The sequence below is a fragment of the Lates calcarifer genome, linkage group LG21 (assembly GCF_001640805.2).
Source record: "Lates calcarifer isolate ASB-BC8 linkage group LG21, TLL_Latcal_v3, whole genome shotgun sequence".
NCBI classification, from domain to species: domain Eukaryota; kingdom Metazoa; phylum Chordata; class Actinopteri; family Centropomidae; genus Lates; species Lates calcarifer.
Window position 1 is genome coordinate 21640528 of NC_066853.1, and position 23675 is coordinate 21664202.

Genomic DNA, 23675 nt, shown 5'->3' on the forward strand with positions numbered 1-23675 from the left:
TCTGCATTATGAGTAGTTTAAGTTTTGACACATTTTGAAACATTTCTCTGTACAGTCGTAGCACCCTGTTTACAAGAACAAAAATAAAAGAGAAAAAACTGTGTCCACTAAGCAGTGGTGGGGGTTATTCAAGGCCTTTTTAAAAGCACCAAAACATGTGCTAGTGTGAGTATTTTGATGCATGTCTTGTACCAGATTGTCATGTTGACCATCATTGTAAACACTTGTGGTGCATCTGTGTGTGATTGTGTGTGAGCAGCGAGGATCTTGACCCCCTGTCTGCTAATCCCTGGTGCTCTCCAGATGTGACAGAGACCACAGCGGTGTCCGTCCATCCACTGACACGCATTGCCAGGGGGCTGCTGCCCCGCCCTGAGAGCCACCGACATCTGTAAACATCTGCTGAACCACATTTCAATAAACCGCCATTGACCTCGTCTGTCCCGCCAGAGCAGTGTCGTCCTAAAGTGAGATCCCCACAGTGTAAAGTGATGGCAGAAAACTGATGGTACAAGCTTAGAACTGGAATGCTACACAGGCTAAATAACTAATTCATTATCACCTTTCAAATGCTTTGTTTAAGCAATAGTTCACTGTGGGATTAGATGAAAACACTACTGAAGGAATTAAACAACTTTAAAGACGGATTTTCCCTCAGAATAAATTTGGTATTTAAACAGTAATACTGAAGGTTATCATATGAAGCATGATTATATGTAAGAAACTATAAAAAACTGAAATATTAGTTCATGTAATATGTAATATTTCCAGTTTTACATTGACACTTCTACATCTACTGCATCTAATGTTGAATGAAACACCAAACAAGTGAATATAGTTCACCTTATCTTTATTATATAAAAAAGAAAAAAAGTACAAAATTCATGTAGAAAGTTTACAATAGAAAAAAGTTGAAAAACAGCAAATACACACTGCATGTGACTGACACTGAGCATCGTTGGTAGGAGAGAGGCGAGCCCTGAACTAGGGAGTGCGCTCTCACAAGAAAAACAACCAGGAGAAGAGCAACTGCAAAGTGCTCACAGCGCTGGGATGGCCATCACCTGCAGGTTGGATGATTTCAGTACTTACAGGTGGACTTGTGGAGTATCTAATTATTTCATCAAACCTGTTAGCATTACTATGTGATGACTGCAAATATGGCTAAAAACACAGCTAGCAAACCGATCTACAAATATGAATACACAAGCAGTAAACAAGTGTCTACTGTGCTAGCATTGCTTGTTCTTTGTATGTCGCTTAGCCACATGTGAGCTGAACATCTGCAGGCTGTGTTATCATTATGACTTTATACATGAAGGCTTGCAAAATGTTTCAAAAACAAGGCCCTGTGCCAAAAACATACAAAACATTATAGCTAAGGCCAAGTGAGAGTGGTATAATGAATATGGCAAAATAAAACCAGACAAAACACATTCGCCAAAGCCTCCAATCTACTGACTGTTGAGTTTTTGAGGCATTTTAAGTGTGATAGGTCAAACTCTATTAACTGGGCACTTAAAATCCAAAGTACATTACAGTACATAAATGTATATTTTTAGCAGGAGTAGCACCAGTTGTGCTACTGCTGTCCAAATTCACACAGACCAGCACAGTTCTGGAATTAAATTTACATCAGAAATACCCAGTTGAAATTTCAGTGAAATGAGTTTTAAGTTCAGTCCGTTTAAGCTGTTACACAAAAACTTTTTAGTATTGCTAACAGTCTGTGAGGCCTGATTGCTTCTTTGTGCTTTAAAGAGTATAAGGGGAGAGTTTTGGTACTTTCCCCAAGTCATCTGACATACACACTGAAAGCCAATACATCACCTTCAGTTTCTGGAGAGGTTTGTATCATCCTGTAATGCTGATTACACATTGACACTTGTGTGTGCTAAAAAACGATGTACCGTTTTAAATGATTGAGACAGTCTTTTTTAATAATAATGTCTTAAGCCTTTAACATTTGAAATGAAGGTTCTCTTGACTTTCAGTGTGGATACTGACAGCTTTAACTGCCATCTTATTCAATCTCTGTTTTAACAGTTACAACTCAAGTACAGCTTAATTCATAGTTTTGATCAGGAATGTAAGAAAAAATAAATAATACATTACATAAAAAAGAAAACCAAAAACGTCCAAGGAACCAAAAACCAAGCTACACATAGGCTACTTTCCAAAATAAATTATGCTCTAAATATGAGCAAATAACTTTTTTTTTTCCCAAACTACAGTGAAAATAATCGCACAACTGAAGGGGTCATTTTACAAATATCAAATACTTTTCAACAATCAAAAGATCCAAATCATATATTTTTCTTTAACTCATGGAAAACCATCTCAAATCCACTGGATTTAAATTCACACTTGCTCTACTGTTGCCAATGGCCGCTCAGAAATACAAAGAGATCTCCCAACAAACACAGTGAACTCTCGCATTGATAAGTACTTTTTAAGTCAATCAAACTTCTTCAGATTACTTAGATTCATCTTCCGAAAGAATATTTACATACAATTTAGTAACTATAAACACTGTCGACACAGGCGAGTGAAACCCTCCCAGCTCCCAACACTGGCAGTATGAATCGTGTGGAAGAATGTACAGTGGCAATTCCCTGCATATGTTTGTGTTTGTGTGTGTGTGTGTGTGTGTGCACATCTGGCGGGGATTAAGCTATTTCTGTCCTGAAATGACCTCAGGCCATGCTGAAGCTAGAACATTTGAATGTAATGCAAATGACACTTGAATTTGGTGACTGCAAACAAAGCACTTAAAGAGTGTGTGTCTGTATTTCTTTGAATGTGTGTGTGTGTGTGTCTGTGTGGCTGATTGTCCTGGTGTGGGAGGATTAGGCCTCAACAGAGTGCTGAGCAGAAAGGCACGTCATATGATGAATTGAAGCAGTTTCCGATTGGGAGAGAGGTTCACTCTGTGCTTCGCTCCATAGTGAAACAACACCTGACTTTTCCCTGCGATGCAACTACGACGTCCAGTTTCACAGTTTATAAGAATGGGGACATAGGATGCAAAATAAAGACACAACTGTAAAACGCACACATCAGACGAGGGTCAACTCATGTATGTGATGATTCTCCAAATCAGTTTTAACCAAATCCAAAGGGTGTCAGAGTGGTGGGGTTTCCACAGCAGAGGAAGAGGATAACCATAAATCTTTACATAATCAAAGAGAAGGATTGGAGAGACATCATCTGTTTGGACAAAAATGACACATCCTCCAGCAAAATGGTGGAAAGATAAATGAAAAAGTTTCAAAAGATGATAAAGACCTCCACTTCAAAACCTGGCCATTTACAAACAGGGTCCTCTGTGGTGGTGAAAATCCCAGTTTTGAAATGTCTGTATTCACCGCAATGGATACAAACTTTTTTTTTTGACCCAGGTCTGCTGTGTGCACACACACACTGACTCACACACACATTTGAGTCACACTTGCTACATAAAAGCTGACCCCCGAGACATTGACAAAGACAGTGAAAGCAAATAAATTTTACAAAATATACAGGTAGAAAAGTGACCGTCAGTCCGTCAGCTGCAGTCCGTACCAGCAGACTGACTGACTGACGGACCGATCGTCATGCAGACAGACAGGCAGGGTCCAGTTTCCACAGGCAGCATCCTGATCCGTCCCCCAGGTAGAAACAACACCTCCAGCTCATCATCCTAGACTCTTTGTTCAAGAAAATGTTTTGATTTCAGGCTGCGTTAGTCCTCCAGGTTCAAATGCACCACAGTCTGACTGCCAGTGGCAAAGTCCTGAAAGTTTAAAAAAAAAAAAAAAAAAAAAAAGTTGCCACGGTAACCGGTGGTTGCAGGTGAGACAGCTACCTACGTCAGCCGGTAGAGAGTGCTGAGAGTTTGGGTGATGAAGTTGAGGAGTCCTCGGCAGGCGTCTCTCCAGTTCTGCCAGTGGGGGGCAATGTGCTGCGAGAGAGAAAAACAGAGTGACGGACGGACATGTTTAATTATTCAATATCTGACCTTTTTAGACAAGCCAAGATGCTAAAATTGTGTATTTATTGACAAAATGACCTTGAAACTGCTCATAAAACATAATAGTCTACATCACATTGATACTGACGTGTAGCAGCAGATAAGAAAGACTAATCCAAAAGTACTAAAGTGGACTTTGATATCTACGAAGATGGTGGAACCTGTAACTATTTAAATGGGTTTGACTCAGCTCATGTGATTGTTCTGTGTGACAGATGATGGCTTATGAAACACTGTGGCTTTGTGATTACAAAGATTATTTGTAAACTAAATAGTAAGTGTCTTGTTGGAAAAAAAACTCCCATTGAATTCAATATCCCATAAAGACAGAGAACTCGACAGGCAAGATAAGATATTCAAGAAAGTAACATGATGTCATTTTCAGGGAGAGACGTGAACAGAAGGATGTAGTGGAGAGAAAGAGAGACTGCATGACTGCATGGGCTGGAATAATGAGGAACACCCAGCACAGCTCAAACAAGACGATAAACAAGTGTGTGTCTGTGTTAGGGATGCTATGCTGAACTGCCTGAACCTCACGTGCCTGTGGTTAACCCTCCCTCCCTCCTTCCCTATTTCCTTTCTGTACAATCTCAATCCCTCCTTGTGTCATTTCCTCCCTCCTTTCTTCCCTCATTCCTTTTGTTTCAAACTGCTCATTTAGAAAAAGTATCTGACTGTGCTTTTGGCCCAGCCGGGTTGTAAACAACACACACATGCACAATTTCCCCAATTTCCCCCCGAGAATAAAGTATCTGTCTGTCTCTCTCACGCACACGCGCGCGCGCACACACACACACACACACACACACACGCAGCAGACAGACAGGACAAGAGACAGTTCAATGAGGGCAGCAACCCTACACATGTCTGCAAAGGGGCTGTTACACCCTCATAAAATGTGTGTGTGTGTGTGTGTGTATGCCTGCGCACTCCATGTCAGAGTGAGAGCCAAGGGCAGGTGACGTCATCTTTGTTTATGTGCATAAGGCGGGATGGTGAGGGAGAGAGAGCAGTGGGGAGGTTGTGTGTGTGTGTGTGTGTGTGTGTGTGTGTGTGTGTGTGTGTGTGTGTGGTGGGGGAGGGGGTGGTGGTGGGGGGGGGTTGCTGCCAACTCCTCACGCGATCTAGAGCACAGAAGGAGGGAGGGGAGAGATAAAGAAATGACAATAAAAAGAAGATAGACAGCAGTGGAGAAAAAAGCTGTCATTTTATCTGCGTTTCAAAACCAAATGGATTACTTTAGTCAGTTTGTTTAATGTACAAAGATGATTGAACTACTGAACGTGTAAAGTTATTGAATCTATTCAGATAATGATAAAGAGTGTGAAGCAAGAGCATTGTCAAGGGAAGCAGTGTAAAAAAAAAAGAGAGGGGAGAAAATGAAATTGAATGGAGATCAAACGAGGGTGGAGGGAATAAAGAGGTCTGTGCAAAAGTACCGAAATATCTGCCATTTATGTGTAGAGAGGCAAAGGGAGGAGAGGTGGGAGACAGAAAAATGATTTAGTATGACTCATTTGTATAATGATAAACAATAAAAGGAAAGAGAAAACATAAAAAGAAAGAGAGGGAAAGAGAAGTGAAATGATCAAATGAGAGATGGGAGGGAAAAGGGACAGAAGCGAGGGATGGATGAAAGAGGGAAGAGAATAACTGGCTCACAGCACACACAGATGACACTGATTCACTCTCACACACATGCAAGTATTGATCTGTCTTCAATACTGCCTCTCTCTCTCTCTCTCTCTCTCACACACACACACACACACACACATAATTAGGCTGCATGCAAACTCACGTTCATCCATGCATGGACATACTGGACTGATAAGGTATTTGTATTTGTGTGTATGTGTGTGTGAGAGAGAGAGAATCAATGTGACTGTGCTGTTTTCAAGGACACAGTAAACACTGTACACACACATCCTCAGTTCAACTCAGGTGGAGGGAAAAACACTACAAATCACCTAACAACAGCGAGTATGATCACTGCAGTGAGTCTGAATGTTCAGGTGTCATTGACCTTTGAATCACCACATTTTATTCATGTCTGTCCCTTTAAAAGTTTTTATTATTTATCATCTTATTGACAGCTTGTGTTACAGTCAACATCTCACAGAGATAGAGAAAAGTATGTGGCCTTCTGGTGACCATTTCTAGTTGCATTTTATATACGCACTTGTTTGTAAGTGAAGAAACAAGTGACTGCAAAATGGCTATTGTCATGAAAGGGGTGAAATTGTTATGAATTTTTTCAAATTAAAATTTATCCTGCATGCCGCTCCTCTCTCCAGAAAGACTTTCAAGCTCAGTAGCTTAAGGGCAATACCTGAACACCATATAAATTACACATTTAAACCCCCGCCCCTCCTCTTACCACTTACCACTCTGTGGAGGACTGTGGCGTTAAATTCATCTCCAATGGCCCTCAGCTGGCTGGCCACTCTCCTGACCTGCAGCTCCTGCACTGCCTCTCTCCTGGGGGCCCTGTGGTGTGGTGAAGCCCAGGATGGGTGCTCGTTCTGGGGCAGCAGGTCAGGAAGAGGGCCCCTCCGCCTGGAGGTCTCCTGGTGCTCCTCTCTGTCCGAGTCTGCAGCAGAAAGGGCAAAATAAATTCAGAAAATAGCATATTAAGAAAACATATACTAGGCATTTCTCTTTCACCCTCATTTAATTTTTACCATTGTTCTTCCTCATACTCTGACTGTCTTGTGTGTCTCTCTTGAGAAGAGTATGAGGAGACAGAAGCGTTTTGCTGGGTACACAGAGCCTCTGGTTATGCTTAATTGATTCTCAACAAGCACCGCACATTAATAGCCTCCTTACACACTAATGCAGACAGTTCAAGTAGAGGGGATCTATGAACCTATGGGCAGGCTACACAGACAAGGCTGCCAAGCAACAGAGACTTATTTAATGAGCAGACACACCAGCACACACCCAGAAACACACACAATATCATACACACACTTCCCAGAATTGATCAGTTGCCCCGGCTTCCAGGCCGTTACTGATCATCACACTCAACGTCAATGTGACTTTCCAGGGAACTTGGACTGATACAGAGGTAGATAACCATAAAGGTTCAAATATTTTGCTTTCATATGCATGTGTGTTTTATGCATGTTTTTGCTTTTGTAAAATGGAGGGTGTGACTTTAAAGTTTACCGTCTCTGATGCAACAGAGAGCAGAGAAGCAAAGAACAGCTGATGGGATAAATTTCCTCCATATGCAAATAAGTGCATTTAAACTTTAGTCTTAACCTTTGACATTAAAAGTGTTGTAACTGTGGTTCATACTGGGGCTGTTTAGTTCTCTGGCCTAACTCACCCACACAAGCACATACACACATTTCCTAGGGAGGCTGATGGGGTGACGGTGACTTATTTTTCTCTTCATGGAACTTGGGAGAGTAATCTCTTAATCTGCTTAATAAGTCTGGTATGGAGAGGTGCTGTATGTGTGTGTGTGTGTGTGTGCGTGTTTGTGTTTGTTATGTGTTTACAGACCTTTTTTTTTTTTAACGGACAGATACCTGTACCTTCTGTCTGATCACTCCAGTGTGACAAACATGGCTAAACCTGCTGGATATATTGTAATTATATGAAAGCTGATGTGACGGTTGTTTCAGTTTTGTGTATGTATTTTTAAAAAGAATCATCATCATTATTTATTTACATTTATTATTGTTCCTTTAATTTTTTTTGTTTCTTCCATCATCTAAACCTTATTTTATCTATTATTAAAATTCCAGAGCATCGACACTTCATCTCTTTTTTTACATGTAAGACAAAACAAAATTAATTCAAAAGTACCTCCCTTTTTTATCTACTGCTATCTAAGTTTTTATTTGTTCCACTGACTCCAGACAGGAAGTGATCTTGATACGTATCCTAAATATAACAATATTAAATTCTATAGTCTCCATGACTGTGTAGGTTTGATACCAGTCCTCTTTACAATGAGTAGGTACCCTGTTCTAACCTTTGGGTGCCCAGCTTGTTTTTTTGTTTGTTTTTTTTTTACTTTGTCCAATCAGAGCTTTTCTTCGAGGCGACCCCTGTCTCCAGAATGGAGATAATTGCCCACGGCAACCACAACTCTAGTTGCCACAGAAACGGGCACCCCTGGCAACCACAGCATTTGCTCTGCTAGGAGGATTACAACTGATCCTTTAAAGATGCAGGTGACTAGACAGACAGAGAGAGAGAGAGACAGAAAGAGAGACAGAGAAAAGAGAGAGCGGCAGGAGAAAAAACAAACGGGAAAACCCTGGCTTGTTGCCAAGGTAACTCTAAGGCAGCACTCCTTGAGACGTCTCGGTGCGATTGGCCGACTGAGTGGGGGGCCGAGCTGTGATAGGGTGGACCGGAGGGGAGGGGGCGGGGCAGGGGATGAACCTGTCTGTGTGACAGGCTGACAGACTGACAAGGTGACAGAGAGACCCCCTGACCAGTTAAATATCAGAGGGTTGTTTGGTTGTTGGGTGGGTGGGGGTGGCCTTAAAAATCAAAACAGACTAAATCAGAGATACTAACACAGGTGGTAGAAAGCACAGTGGTGAGCTGGATAACTCTAGAACCTTTTTAACAACACAACTAACAGACTGACTAATTAACAGACTAGTGGGTTAAACAAATAATTGACAAATTACAGCCAGCCAGTTGTCTCATATACAAGCTAACTTGGTGAATGTTTAACAACCCAACATGCTGGCAGGTTTACAGATTATCTTGACTAAGGGACAACTTAACAGTGATTATTTACACTGACTTATTCAGTGACTGATATCTGACTGATTAACAAAGCAACTGATTAGTCACTCTGGTTTCTGTCTGGTTTATTGGCCGAATGACTGAACAAGACACTCGTGGATTATCCCAAGTGTCTAATTGATTAACTGGGTTGCTGAGCAGCTAACAGAATAATGAACTTACTGGATAACAAACTGACTCCCTCATTAACTGATAAGCCTGATTAACAATAAGTTTGACGAACTGACTTTTCCAACTGTTTAACTAACAAACTATCTGCACAAATAAAGGGCCTACGAATGAGCTCCTTGAGAAATCTGTCTGACTGAGTGGCCTAATTTACTGCCAGTGACAAACTAAGGATAACTGACTGACTTCATGGTGGAGAGGTTGTGTGGCTCAGGTCCTATCTGTCGGCAGCACCTGGAAGTTGCTTGATGTCCTTCCAGATCATCTTCTTCATTAATGTTTTCAGTCTGTAATGTTGTCTTGATTGTCCATATTATAAATGTACTGTGTCCCGCCTGGTAGAGGAGTTTAATCTTGATTACAGATTGGTGAGGGATTGGCTGTATAAATAAAATTTGACTTGACTTTGTACTGCCTGGCTGAGCCGCTCAGAGCAGGAGGAAATGCTGCACATTGTTTCTTTATTGCAGCCAGGGTAGAGAGGACATGTCTGAACATGCCTGAGATGCACAGCTGACCTACAGCTGAGAGAGGAGGAGGAGGGGGAGGAGGGGGAAGGGGAGAAGGAGGAGGCGGGAGGAGGCTTATCTGTTTACATTACCATAAATGTGTCACAACACAGTGGCTCAGTGCCAAAAGTAAACCTGCCTTTCCTGTTGACCGCTGGGCCACCTGAATTTCCCTTTCTACAGCTTCAAAAAACTTAAGTTTAGATCAGCTCTTTGAAAAGGTGTCTCCCTCTTCACTGAAGACAAAGCTCTCCTGTTTGACTAAACACAAGATCAAAATTAAACAAACTGAGAAATCATTTACTTCTGCAGCTGAAGGCAGTCACTGACGTGTGTGACTGTGGCAGACTCAAACGTCAACAACTCGCAGACATTTTTTGTTGCTATTCAGAGTGACAGCAGTCGAATAAGCTTCTTTTCCCTAAATACAAATATGGCGAAAAAATAATAAGAGAGCGGCAGCTACTTTAATCATTATTTCTGACAGTGCATTGCTAATAAACAGGTGCAAGGTCTATGATTATGAAAGAGATTTTCCTTTCAATGAATCCATCATTTAAGCCAAATGAGAAGAAGATTTACATACTAATATCCATCATAACCAGCGTAACCTCCACTGCTCACACCTCATAAACTCGAGACAGGCAGACATCACACATCGTCTGGTGAACAAAACCGGATTGATCAGTTTTGCTGTCTGAGCCCTGTATAGCTTCATGACACACAGACACAGTGCCTGCTGTTTACAAGGCCAATCTACAACACAAGAGTTGCATGTTTATCACTGTGACAGCTGTAACACATCCCCTCATACTGTACACCCCCTCCACCTGTCCCCCATCAACACCGCCCAAACAGTCTCCTGTCATGGAAACACAGCCCAGGAATCAGCACACACACACACAACCCATGCCCTCCTCCTAACTTTGATGTTTGCTAAAGGGTGGACTGTGCTGCGTGGCCGAGTCACATCCAACGTTTGCGTTTACTTATGACAAAACCTGAATCCACTGCTGCTGTGATCTAGTGTACGGCACTGGCAATGAATCAATGCTGGCTCTGTTGTTGCTCGTTCTGGCAGACCGAATGACTACTGTGGTTTGATACAGATCTTACATTGCTCACTTTCCCTGTCTGTGAAAACAAAGGGAGAACTAACCCATGTGGTTTTAATGACACTGTGCTACAACTCACTTGCAGTTAGTACTAATGTAAGATTTCTATCCTCCTCTACCGCCAGTCCCGCTTTCAGTGTTGTTTTTTTGTGGGTGATAAGTAAATACCACTCTCTCACCTGATTCCTCTCCTGAGAAGGCACTGGGTGTTTCTGCGCCCCCGCCCCTCACTTCCCTCTGGTTGCAGAGCGGTGATGGAGGAGGCGCTGGTGATGGCGGCAACGCAGGTAACTGCTGGTGAGTCTGGGTCTCGTCAGGCAGCGGATACGACAGATAGAGAGACTGCAAAGGGTGCAGATGGTGGTGGTGGTTATGGTGGAGGTGTATGGCACCGGTGCCAGCCCCAGAGCCGGTGGTGATGGTGGTAGTGGTGAGCAGGCCAGGCCAGCTGTGGAAGGGGCGAGGCAGCTCCATGCGGCAGGTGTTGTGGCCAGGAAGAGGGCCGTTTCCTCCTCCTCCGGTTTCCCCGACACTCTCGATGGTCTCTGCACGGGCCATCTCAGTAGTCGGCTAAATCATACGCAGAAAACATGCACGCACACATGTAAAATACACACCCATATGTGCTCAATAGGCAGTGACCACTGCTGCATCACAACATGCTTTATACACAACATAGAGCTGAAATGATTAGACAAACTACAGAAAAATAATCTGCACTGAATCATCATCAAACTGAATTCTAATTAACAAAAAAAAATAATAAGTACTAAAGGTAATAGATAAAAAATTTAAACCACCAAAAATGTAAAACACCACAGAGCAAAGTGTCCTTTACTCGAAAACAAAATAGTCACAAATTGGACTGAGAAAATTCGTTTAAAAAACAGGTATGTTACTGTGCAAAACACACAAATCTGCAGGTCTAATTTTAGCACCATTGTTTTTTTCCTCCTCCCTCTGCTCGACACCAGTTTGACCTACCAACCTATATTCTCCTACCGCCCTGTAGGGGGCAGCGGCGGGTCCGATTCATGACCACGAGACTTGTGTTTGTAAACAAATCCGCGCCGCCCGAGCACGAGGAAGCGCCACGCGCGCGCGCGCACGCACACACTTGAGAGCAAAGGAGCGTGTGTCGCAGCGAGTCACGCGAGCTTACATCGCAGTTTTAACGGCGGTAACGAGAGATAGGAAGGAAAGTACCGACATTCAGTCGTTCGTCAAGCGGAAAACGGAAGGGATAACGGCTCGGTGAAAGTGTGATAGATGTACTGTTGGAACAAATATCTCCAACCCGCTCATTTCTGGCATCTACAACTGACAAACACACATTAGAAAACGAGTAAAAAATAAAGATTAGCAAGATGAGCAACGACCCTGCGTCTCTCGCTTCAGTCCACAAAAAGCGTAAAGTTCTATTGCTAAAAACGTTAATTTGTCAAACTCTACGGTGTTAACGATGATGTTTGTTTGTCACTTGGTCCTTGGACACACACCGCCGCACACCACATCTCTGTTACTAAGATTTATAACTGCATTTATCTGTTATACGTCGACAAGACCGACGTTACCTTGTGTCTGACACTTCAGGACCCTTCACACAGATGAAATAAACAACACGACAGGGTCAGAGGAAGAGCAGTTCACTGACCAGTAAAAAGGAAACCTGCGGGTGGTCCAATCAAAGCTATGGCTAAAGCTCTAAATCTGTTATTTTAAAAAAGAGTGAACACGGAAATAATTTAAAGAAGCAGGCAATGACTCTTTAATTCAGTCAAAGTTTAAAACACAGCTGGACAGATGATGCAACTCTGCGCTGTCAAATTCACCACCAGCTTAATGCAGCTATTAAAAAAACACATACATCACTTACTGGGTCTATGTGACGATCCGTGGTGAGGCTGTCTGCAGGTCCGAAACCGCCGGTAACAGGTGGACATCAGAGAGAGTAAAATGTCCCGAAAACAAGCAGGTGATGCGACAGGTGAGGGATCACGAGATGTTAAGGTCCACTCGAGGAGGGGGGGGGGGGCTGTGTCATTCCATTTTAACTTTCCCGGTTTGATCTGTCTCGACTGATGTTCGCTGTGTTTTTCTATCTCGGGTTAACCCATCAAAACTGAATTAACGACGCGCAGCCGACGAGATGTACCGAATAACGGAGCAGCTTGTTGTCTGTGCTGTTGTCTGTCCGGGCTTTTCGGTCTGAGCGGTTTTCCTCCGCTTTTACACGACCGTTGTCAAGACAGAAGAAGTAGCCTAATTAACATCCGGTTTGAATTTTCAGAATAAAAGCAACGTGAACCCAGTGAAAATGTCTTTCTTCTCGTTAAAGTGTTTATGTTTAAAAGATGAGGTGAGGTTTTAAACATCTTTAAACAAAGTTTGACATTCTTGTGGTTAAATCAACAAGGTAAGAAAAGGTGCTATGGGCCTAAACATGCATAAACAATGATGTGAATGCTCCAACATGTAGATAGGTGTGAATGAGAAAAAAGAAATATTTCAATCAATTAAAAATATTGAGACAGAGAAGTGTTTAATAATGTGTGATAACCATGGATTACTGAGCAGAGGGACTCTCTGCCTCTGGATGAAGTGGAATTTAAAAAAAAAAGTCAAGTGAATATTTCTTCTAAAGTTACAGAACTCAGTTAAAAGACACAAAATGACCACAGTTAGATGCAAACCAATCCCAAAGAGCACCAAAACAACCACAGAGACAACCACATTTGTCTCTTTGTCTGCCCGTGGTGATTGCAAATAGTATGAATCAGTTTTACATGGGCCTGCTATTGGGAAAAAATGTATGCTAAAGATGATTTAAAAAAAAAAAAAAAAAAAAAGTGCCTGTACTATATTTTCAGGTCCATATTTTTAGATAAGATCATATTTATATATGTGTTTTAATGCATAGAAATGTAAACAAAACAAAGATGGGCATATCATAAAATATTCAAAACTAAACATAACATCCAATAACTACACTTGTGGTTCTACTTTACAACAAGTCACCTATTCACTAATAGATGCTCATCTCTAATTTATTTACCATGCAACAGTATACAGTGTGTTTTTTAGTGCCAGTGTAAATCTCCTTTTGAAATTCTCTTTTCGGGTCCAATAAATGCTTTTATTTTGACGGTCGACTCAAAGTGCTGTGCAGTTAGCTTGACTTCCTTCATCAAACTCCTCCACAACAAGTGCTGACATGCTCCCCAACAGGATGCTGCTCTGTTTCCCTCTGTCTCCACCTCACTGTCTATTTTTCTGTCTTTCTTCGTCGATTTCATTCATTTATTCTTTGCAAATCTTGTATTTTCTGCAGAATTTAAAAACACATGTCATATGTTAACTTTTCTAGTTGTCTGTCCGTAATCTCAACCCAGCAAACTTTATTGTCAAAAATCCTTTCAAGGGATTAACAATGTAACAGTTAATGTCCCTCATTTCCTGAATTTTCCTTCCCTCCCTCTTTATCTCTCATCTCAAAACACAAGAAGTTTCCTCACCAACCCCACACAGGAATCAACAAAACATCCCCCCACCTACACACAAACACACCCCTCCTCTCCCCCCCCACCCCACCCACCAGCCGGCCTTCCCCCAATTTCCTTCTCAGTTTGACACATCTGCTGCAGCTGTAAACTAACACAATGAGATCCTGTGTGGAGATGAGCTGAGTCAGCTTTTAGTGTCAAGTAGCACTGTTAATATCATTTATTGCAAATCCAGTCAGAGTATTAAAATCATTGGTACCTGTAATCACCTCTGACAGTTGTCATTTAGTTACGCATGTGATTTATGCAACAATAAATAAGTATAGATTTGGGAGGAGAGAGTTATCGGAGGTTTAGATGAAGAAGCCCTGCAGGTACAGTGTATCTATGGCAACTTTCAGCACTCTCACCTCTGAATTCTGCACTTTTTTTTGTGATTCACGTGGTGAAGGTGAATGTTCATCTCATCAATCCAGTTACAACATCAAGACAAAATAAATAATGGACTGAAATTGTAGACTTGTCAGTGACTCCATCCATGTCAACTACTCTCATGTGACATGGTGGTGTAAACAACCCTGTGTAAAATGTCCAGGATTCCCCGTTAGTCAGCTGTAGAGGTATCTTGGGAGAGTGGCAAAACGTCCTGTGGTGCACAGTTTCAGTCCAGTAGATTATTTCTTTTATCTTGAGGTTTGGTGGCTGCATTAACTCTTCACTGGATGACTGAAATTGTAAAATTGCATCAGATCAGCTGCACAATCTGCAGTGTTGATACTTTTTAGTGAATTTTAATGGTCTCAAAAAAAGGCAAACAGTAACAGGAGTGACGTGTTACTACAACTGTGGGTGCCTGCCTTGTGCAAACAGCAACTCAGTATTTACACTTGACTAACTGTGATTTTAGTCCACATGGTCTGTATTTTACATTGCCTGCAGCTACAATGGGGATCCTGAAGGATAGTGATTTGCCTGTTGTGCGTTTTGATTTTTAAGATATGATCATATTCTACTATTTGCATAATTTTTAAAAGAGGTTAACATCAGACATGAATCGTTTGCTAAACAGGTCCGAGGAAGACTATTTGGATGTACATAGGGACTGTGAGTTTTAAGAACAGAAAACAAAGAGAGTTTTTATCCAGTCCAGTGAATACATTTGTTGTGGCTGCACAGATGTTCTGCTGCTATGTGACTGTTGCCCAGCAGATTGTCTTGCATTATTTATCAGAGAAAAATAAAACAATTTTAATGAGAAGATTGCTCTCTGTGCTCGTTACTCAATACAGAAAATTTCAGTGAAAAGGAGACACATAGCTCCAAGTGGCCTTTGAAATAAAACATATTTGTCAAATTTCTATAGCCAGTATGTGGGGTATCATCATGTCTAACTGTGGATTGATTCAAAATGACTGGAAATGCAGATCTAGCTCCACCTTCAAACAGTTGTGCGTGTGTTTATTGGTTTTCCTCTGAGGTAACTGTGATAGCTCAGCATACTGACTCTCTGCACATGAAGCTTCAGTGGAAATCCTTTTAATTGGCATTTGGGACAGATTTCCTAAACGCAAACTAGAGGAAATATAATCCAGGATTAGTGAATGTTCTGTTACACTGGAATCCATTTATGACAAATCGTTTAATCCCAAAATGAAGTCAGCCATTAAACATATCTGGACTGTGACTGACACATATGGCTAGTTGCACATGTAGTGAATCATTTGCAGGTGCATTTTTGAAAGAGACATTTAGGAATGTTACTAATTATTGCAAAACATATATCTGTACTTCAGTGCATTTCTTTTCCCTTATGCGTGTTTATTTTTGCAATCTCACTTCACAGCTTGATGTTCATGGTGGAGGCTGCAGCACTCTCAGGAGCATCCCAGGAATATTACGCCGATTTTTCGTGAGAGAAACCTGCATGTCACAACAGCAACCTAATTGTTTGAGCTTTTACACCCCATGGTCTGAAAACCCTGCATAACATTAGCATCCCAAATGACTTCAGACACCCCCGCTGTCTCGACCCCTGACCCTCTGATCATTGTCTTCTGTGCGCACCCCTCAGCTGCAGGGCATGAGACAGGGGCGGCACAGCCGAGCTGCAGGGTCGGAGGCTGTTTAATCGGCTGGAAATGGCAGCTTGTCTCAGGACCCCCCCCCCCCCTTTCCAGCAGCAGATTGATACACACCCCCTTGTTTGGCCAGGAAAGGGGTGTAGGGGGGGTGGATCTCCTCTCGGGTACATGCCCAGGCGAACATCCTCAGCCAGGTTCAGGAGACAGACAGACCAACAGATTTTGCATGACATGTGGTCAACAGTTAGCTTGTACAGACTAGATAATGAATGCTAATGGGAGTCAAGACTGTTGACTGGCATCAAAAATCCTGTTAGGGAGCTTTTGTAATATTGTAGCAGTTGCTGTTTTTTCATCATGAGTACCATGAATTACTTAAAAAAAAAAGCTGTCATGAGTTTGTTAAAATATCCTTAAGGGGCTGCCTGAATTCATGAGCTACTGACTCTGTTTGTCCTCATCTATGTAGATTCCTGCAACAGGAGAACGAGTGCAGGCTAAAGGGTCAGTCAGCAGAAGCCTCTCAGGCACAACACACACCGAGCACCCAAAACACCTTCTGATGCCAATTCATGACTGATGCCACCTGCGATTAAGTCACCTGCCAGGTTTTTGGTTCCAACCTGCATCGGCAACATTGTTGTCTGTTCTGCTGTATGTGTGTGTGTGTGTGTGTGTGTTGAGGGGGTTACACACACACACTGTAACCTGAGTGCAGCCATGCAATAGAGAGACGACATGACGGCACCAGATAAGGTGTTCACAAAGTTCTCTGACCCTCTCTCTCTCTCTCTCTCTGTCTCTCTCTGTGTCTCTCTCGCTCTCTCACACACACAAACACATCCACACAAACCTCCGTGCTCCCCTCTCCCTGGCAGGTAATCTATACCTCTGCAGTTGTGATAAGGATGTAAATGAGATCTGCCGCCTTGTGTCTCACTTCTGCAACAGAACTAGGTCGCTCCTTCCCTCTCTCACAATCTGGCACTAATCTCAACCTCACAGCCTCTAAATCAACCTCACTGTATAACTGGACAACCTCAGTTGCTGTAATAATGGTTCATACAGTGACTGAATAAGTAAGTTAAAGTAAGTTAAGTCTAACTTATCTAAGGATTGTCTGGTAAAGCTCAGATTATTTACATGACTGACTGGTCAGTGACCAGCATTCAAATTCAGGTTAAGCACTTAGTGCAGTATGATTTATGTGGGTCTCCTGCATCAAAGTGTTGAGTTTAGTTGATGGTAATTTGCTTAGTGTTACCTACCAACCTTCTCATCGTGTGCAAATTCTCCCAACGGAATTTGAATAAAAGAATCTTAATAAAAATCTATTGTAAGGAAACAATACCAACTTAGAGTTTGTTGTTTACCAGTGGGCAAAAATGTAATTCAAAATTCAAACATGTTTTTATTTGCATTTGCGAATATTGAACAATTTTTGGAATTGAATGTATTATATGTGAAATACTGTATGTTTGTCATTAAAATTTTGAAGAATCAGTATTTCATTTGGCCCATGTCGTGACTGGTCTCTGCTGACAGCAATAAAGGCAGAGGTCTCCATTCATGATGCTGAACTGAGACACTAACTTTTTCTACTAACTTCTACATCATTCTCATGAAAATTTTGTGGCTTTACTGATTTTCTCATTCCAACTTGAAATGCAGGGTTACGTTATCTCCTCTGTGGTTTGGAGAAAAATGTTAAAGGTCTCTGAAACCTTCTCAGAACTAATTAAAGAAACTGAAAGACGCGTGGTTGTTAGGCTCAAAGCTGGGCTGCTTTGTTTTTCTTAGTTCCTGAAAAATTGACATTTTGGGGGATAAAATGTTTTCACGCACTGACAGTGTTGCTTGTTGACTTCAGGCCAGCCCTGCTGATTTTATAGTCTGAATCATGAATTATGTGACAGCAGCACTTACAGGTGCTCAGCAGAAGAATGTGATCAGTGTGTCACTTTCTATATCAGTAGTTTATTCATTGATTCTATATGCATCAGTTGACCGACTATCTACAATTTTTTTTTTTTTTTTTTTTGTCTTTTGTCTTCTTCTGCTTAATAAACTCAAAGTGAAAGGCCAAGGCTGTTTGATCCCATCTCCCAAACATTTCCTCCATTTCCTCCCTCTCTCATAGTTGATTTGAATCTGGTAGCAGGTGGGAGACATGAGGCCCTCTGACAGGTCAGTGGAATCCCCATCAAGTGTGTGTGGCTGATATTTGTCCTGTGGTAACCAAAACAGAAGGTTTCAGCATGTGTCCCCACAAATGAAAGCTGAGCCAGTGTTTGGGTTGCTACAGTGACATCATTGTTTTCACCCTCACCTCCCCCACATAACAACCTACTCCTTCCACCTTCATCTGCCCCTGAAGCACCCAGGTCAAATCATTTTCTCAGTGTCAGTGTCAGTTGAATGTGTCTCATTAGTGACATTTCAAATTCGATGTTTTGTTATGGTTCTCACATGCCATCTACATTTTTACCAGCTTTGTGTTTTTGTGCTGTATATAAACCTCAATATTTCTACTCACCATGTTGTCAGATTGCCCTAGTGTTCATTACCAAGCTCTTCAGACTGTAGTTTGCTTCAGTTCCTGACTGTTTGCCTGACTGCAGCCTCTTTGTACAGTTACCTTCCTGGGTTGTTTGTTTTGTTTGAACCTGAAAGTAAAGACTCTTTTAGCTCTGTATTTGGTCTCCACCAACTCCTGAGGGAAATACCTGGCTATTTACCTGCTAAGTATTCCACAATGTTTGCTAGTGAGTTTCTAAATGTGTCTGTCTGCTGTTTGCTGCCGCATAAGTAGCATACAGTGACTTTTTTCCCCCCTGAAAATAGGCACCTGTAGCAGCCAAGAGTGGTGAGAGTGAACCAGAGCAGGGAAGTTGTAACTGGACACTGTAAAGATCCACAAAGCTGAGGGGAGGTGATGATTCTCTGTAGATTCATTACTACAAGCAACTCCTTTCTTTACTGTCACATTTCCTTTTGATACACAATCATTATGAAAATGCAGGGATAAAGACACACATTTTCACTCTAGATCTTCAAACACACACATACACAGTCTAATTCTGTGTGTTGAATTCTCCAGTTATTCAAAACCTACTGTATATCTTATCTTGTTCCCACTTAATCTCTCCCTTCTTTAGTGCCTTCATTTGTTTATCATCTGCCCACTCCCTCCACATTTCACAAATTAGCTCCCACTGTTGTTGGGATAATTATCCGCTAAAGAGGCACCAGAGGAGGTGGGAGCGACAGCAGAGGGCAAACCTTTCTCTGTCATCAGCTGATGTCAGAGCTGAAAAAACCAAAAACCTGATCTGGCGGTAAGCACAAAGCTTCCTGTTGACAGGTGAAGGTAAAGCTATCTGAGAGGGCTGGGGCAGCCCATAGTGCACTGTTAACTTATCAGATGAACGTTGTAATGTAGCTCTGTGCTGATAAAGATGCTTTGTGCTGGGTGTTAGCAACCACAGATAAAATGAAAAGAAGCTTTGCTTGTATTCACATTCAAAACTGCAGTTAACATTTCTCTGATATAAATGTGATATACCAAACAAGTCTACTATCTATCCTGCCTTTAATTTGATCCTCATGATGGATGCATTTGAAAATATAACATGAAATAGTGTTTAGTAATGTGTTTACCATTCATTTGCATTGTGCACATACTCTCTAACTTTTTATACTGCACATCTTCACAATGAAAGTTAATGGATTCATGCATTTTAACAAGAAGTATCAGATAGATAGTTTAGAGATAATGTTTGTTTCATGATAATATCATCTACCTATAAAAATGTTTGATAGTTGTTTGCCTTTCGGTAATCACTGACTAAGGAGTTATTGTTTATGTGAAAAGATCCCCAGGTTATCAACTTCAAGCTTAAAATGATGAGTAATACTGAGTTCCAAGCTGTTTCTGCACGGCAGTACATGACTTCAGATCACATGACAGAACTCAAGTTCAGACTACATCTACACTGAGCCTACTAAATCTGAAGGAGTGAGAAAACAATGTGAGTCCACATTAGCATTCAAAGGTTGTTTTTTTTTTTAAAGCTCACTATCCACACTGAAACACCTAAACAAAAGCAAAAAGGTTCATTGTGTTATTCTTTTTCTTCTTTTGGATGACAAACAACAAAAATGTGCACCACAAGCAACACCGGGTCAGGAGTGGGACAGACAGTCTACTTTTCTGCACCATCTCATATATTTTTTTGTTTCTGCTGTCAGATTACTGAATGACTATAAAATCTAAAAAAGCAATTACCCCTGCACAGAGATCAATCAAATGACAACTTTGTGACAGCAAAGTCATCTAAAATACATAAACACCAGTGAACAGAACTCCCCATGCTCAGCCAGAGAGTGGTGGTTCATTTAAATCTTCACCTAAAATGTTCCTGTGACCAACCAGCACTGAAAACATGTCTTGCTTTCACTTGTGGATGCCAACATACAAACTGTTAGTTCAACTTTAAAGTCAGTAGTAGCGGCCTCTACTGCCGATACTTGGACTGACAGGTGTCATGGCCATGTATGACAATCATATTAGAGACAAACACAAAAGCTACTGATACAACCACTTTATTTCACCCTGTAATGCTGATTTTAAAAGAAAATCAAACACTAATATCTAAGCAGAATGACCCAATGTCTAGAGCACTGCCTGAGATAAAGAGGAGCAAGAGACTACTTCTCTGAGCACACAATAGCAACACACTTGCATCCAAAACGTGCAGCTGAGACCCTAAGAGCTGATATCACTCTTATTCCTTTTAATTGAATTGATTGAGGGATGGTACCTTTTTCCTTTTCCTTGTAGCTTTAGAAACATCTAAACCTTCCAGCTGATTTGTGGAATATTGGTCCAGTGACGCCTGGTGCTGCATCGCTGAGACAAATGAGACAAACAGAAGGAGAGAGAGATGGAAAATGAGGAAACAAACCTCATTGTTTTGTGGAGAGGAAGAAATCGGAGAAATCTGATGGACGGGTTTATTATGAAGAGGGAGAGAAGATGTCACACCATTACCTCATCCATTTTACCTCAAACAGAGTCGGACAGATGGACCCGGTGTGTGTGTGTGTGTGTGTGTGTGTGTGTGTGTGTGTGTGTGTGTGTGTGTGTGTGTGTGTGTGTCTGTGTGTGTGTACTGCGATGACCTGCTCAGCCTCTGACAGCCCACCAAATCCCTGTTATGATAAGTCAAGTCAACACAGTGTGGAGGAATGTGCATCTCCAGCACATCATGTCTCTTCACACATGGCTTTATTTCTCCTGCAACAAAGGGGGAGATGAGGTGGATGTTTAGTCATTTGAATGGAGATAAATCCACAGATCTCAGTATCTCCAATATTTACTGCTCTGTTTTCTGATGTGATGTTTGTAAAAGTAATGTTTGATGCAATGACATAACATTTCAGAGTTGTATTGAGAGTTGGTCATAGCAAGAACTATAATGAAGAAAAGATGACTGCACACAAAGCGTCAGTGATTTCATGAGTGCCAGAAAAGTTATGATGTCTCAATAACCTGGCTGAAAGGGCACAATCTAAACATGAAGGCAGCTGAAATATGTAGAGACATAACCTGTAATTCAAACCAGGGAAAGGGAGAACGAGCAGTCTATAAGACAATCTGTGTTTATAAAACACATGAGTATGGCTATCTGTATGGATATAGAAAGACAATAGACAGACACAAAATGAATGGGTGTTTGGAATATTTATTATCTGACCCCTAAATGATCTCTGATGACTCTCTGATATTAGCAATTCAACAGCACCACAAACTGCAGCCTCCAAAATGACCATACAGTTGAATCAGCACCTCTCTAAAACTATTTCAACACAAACAGAACATTCTTATTTTCATGAAGGTGGGATTTATTGCAGAGTTGTTGTATTAGACTGCATTAGTTTTAGGAAGGTGTGCCTAAAAAACAGTTAAGTGTGTATAATATATGGCTTATATCTTTTTCTTTAGGAGGAAGCAGAATAAAGAGTTTTTTTTAAGTGGGGCAGAGGCAGATGTCAGGTATTTCCCCAAATTTCCTAGAGATAACTTAATGGCTTCCCCCTAAATAGTTGGATACGTCAGCTGTAAAGTCTGCTCAGAGACACTTTATCCAGTCATTGCCATCGCTGCGTAAACCCCCGAGTGCTGGTTGTTTATATCAACAGGAGAAACCATCGTCACTTTCCTCTCTCCGTGATCAGAGCCTCTGGGGTTCTCATGTTATCCCTGGGGAGGCTGTTATTTGGCTTTCACAACAATGAGCTCATCCCTGAGTCCCTCTTGTATCCAGGCTTGAACTGAAAGGGGATCCACAACTCTGCACTGGGCTGCCATTTCAAACCAGCGCGTGGAGCTCCAGGATAATTAAACTATGATCGATGCAACGTACATGGATTGCTGCTGACCCGTATCAGCCTGACATAATGAAGCATAATTAATAAATCAGGAGCCCAACAAGGCATCAGTTCAGAGTTTTTTAACAAGCTGATCACACTATCTGAGACACTAGTTTGAAATGTGCCCTCTCAAGAATGTGTGTGCGTGTATTTACATAATGTGTATAGTAAGTGTTGGTAAGTACTAAATGACAAAATATACAGGCGACTTGACATGTTAGTACCTGTGCTGTTGTATTATACATATATGTGCTGCTCCTGTGAATCATACCATCCTACTTCATATAACAGTGTCATGAATGCAATGTCATCTTATACCGTGTTATGTTATGTTATGTTATGTTATGTTATGTCACATGATCTCGTTACTCTCCATCACATCATGTTTTGTTATGTCACAGTGGGTTGTGTGACCTCACATGACATTTCATTGTGCAAAAAATGACATTGGACAGTGTATTGCATAATAAAGCATAACACTGCATGTCATGTGACATTGTGTGTCAGGTGTTACATTACATCATATATATATTATATTATGTTTAGATCAAATCATGTGACATCAAATTCAAGTCTTACGATATTTTATGTTACATCATGTTGGTTTAAACTGAGTCCCTTTTCTTTGCCCTTTTCTTGGCAGACATTTTGACTTGTCATAGTAACAAAAGCATACAGGTGTTACTAATGTAGCATTATCTATGGCTCTGATGTATTCAAGCGCCCTAATGAACCATGAAAGTGTGACACTGAGCCAACATGCAGGATCCCAGGACCCTGAAACTACAGCAGCTACATAGAATTCAGCTGTTGTTCATTTTATTATTTACACCAGTGCTTTTCTTACTACTTTCTTACTATGTCAAGATATTTAATGTTTAAAAACACCTCTAAACTCAGGTTACCTCAGGTCAAATCATCAGGTCATGCTACACTGTGTTACTGCACATTTGGTTAAAACAAATTGCACATTCTAGCATCATTTACTCACATCACGCCATGTGTTGCTTGTTGTTGACATGTTACATTATGTTAGTGTACATGTTGAATTATGTCATTATTTTGTCAAATTA

General features: G+C 41.3%; 1 protein-coding gene across 3 annotated transcripts; it reads right to left on the minus strand.

The window, feature by feature from the left end:
- Window positions 1-833: 833 nt before the first annotated feature.
- On the minus strand, window positions 834-12833 carry bbc3 (BCL2 binding component 3). Of its 3 annotated transcripts, none has more exons than XM_018665583.2 (4): window positions 12451-12833; window positions 10763-11153; window positions 6393-6605; window positions 834-3943 (listed from the first exon to the last, which is right to left on the minus strand). In XM_018665583.2, the coding sequence occupies exons 2-4, from the start codon at window positions 11139-11141 to the stop codon at window positions 3696-3698; spliced, it is 840 nt and encodes a 279-aa protein (XP_018521099.1). In that variant the 5' UTR covers window positions 11142-11153; window positions 12451-12833; the 3' UTR covers window positions 834-3695. The 3 variants fall into 3 exon arrangements, with proteins under 3 accessions (XP_018521099.1, XP_018521098.1, XP_018521100.1); XM_018665582.2 differs by having other exon boundaries at window positions 12460-12832; XM_018665584.2 differs by having other exon boundaries at window positions 3712-3943; window positions 6400-6605; window positions 12460-12829.
- Window positions 12834-23675: the final 10842 nt, after the last annotated feature.

Coding starts and splice junctions, on each gene's coding strand:
- bbc3 (XM_018665583.2), bottom strand. CDS start 11,141: ATGGCCCGTGCAGAGACCATCGAGAGTGTCGGGGAAACCGGAGGAGGA. Junction 6,606..10,762: donor CTTCTCAGGAGAGGAATCAG/GTGAGAGAGTGG, acceptor TTTCTGCTGCAG/ACTCGGACAGAGAGGAGCAC. Junction 3,944..6,392: donor CCTCCACAGAGTGGTAAGTG/GTAAGAGGAGGG, acceptor TCTCTCTCGCAG/CACATTGCCCCCCACTGGCA.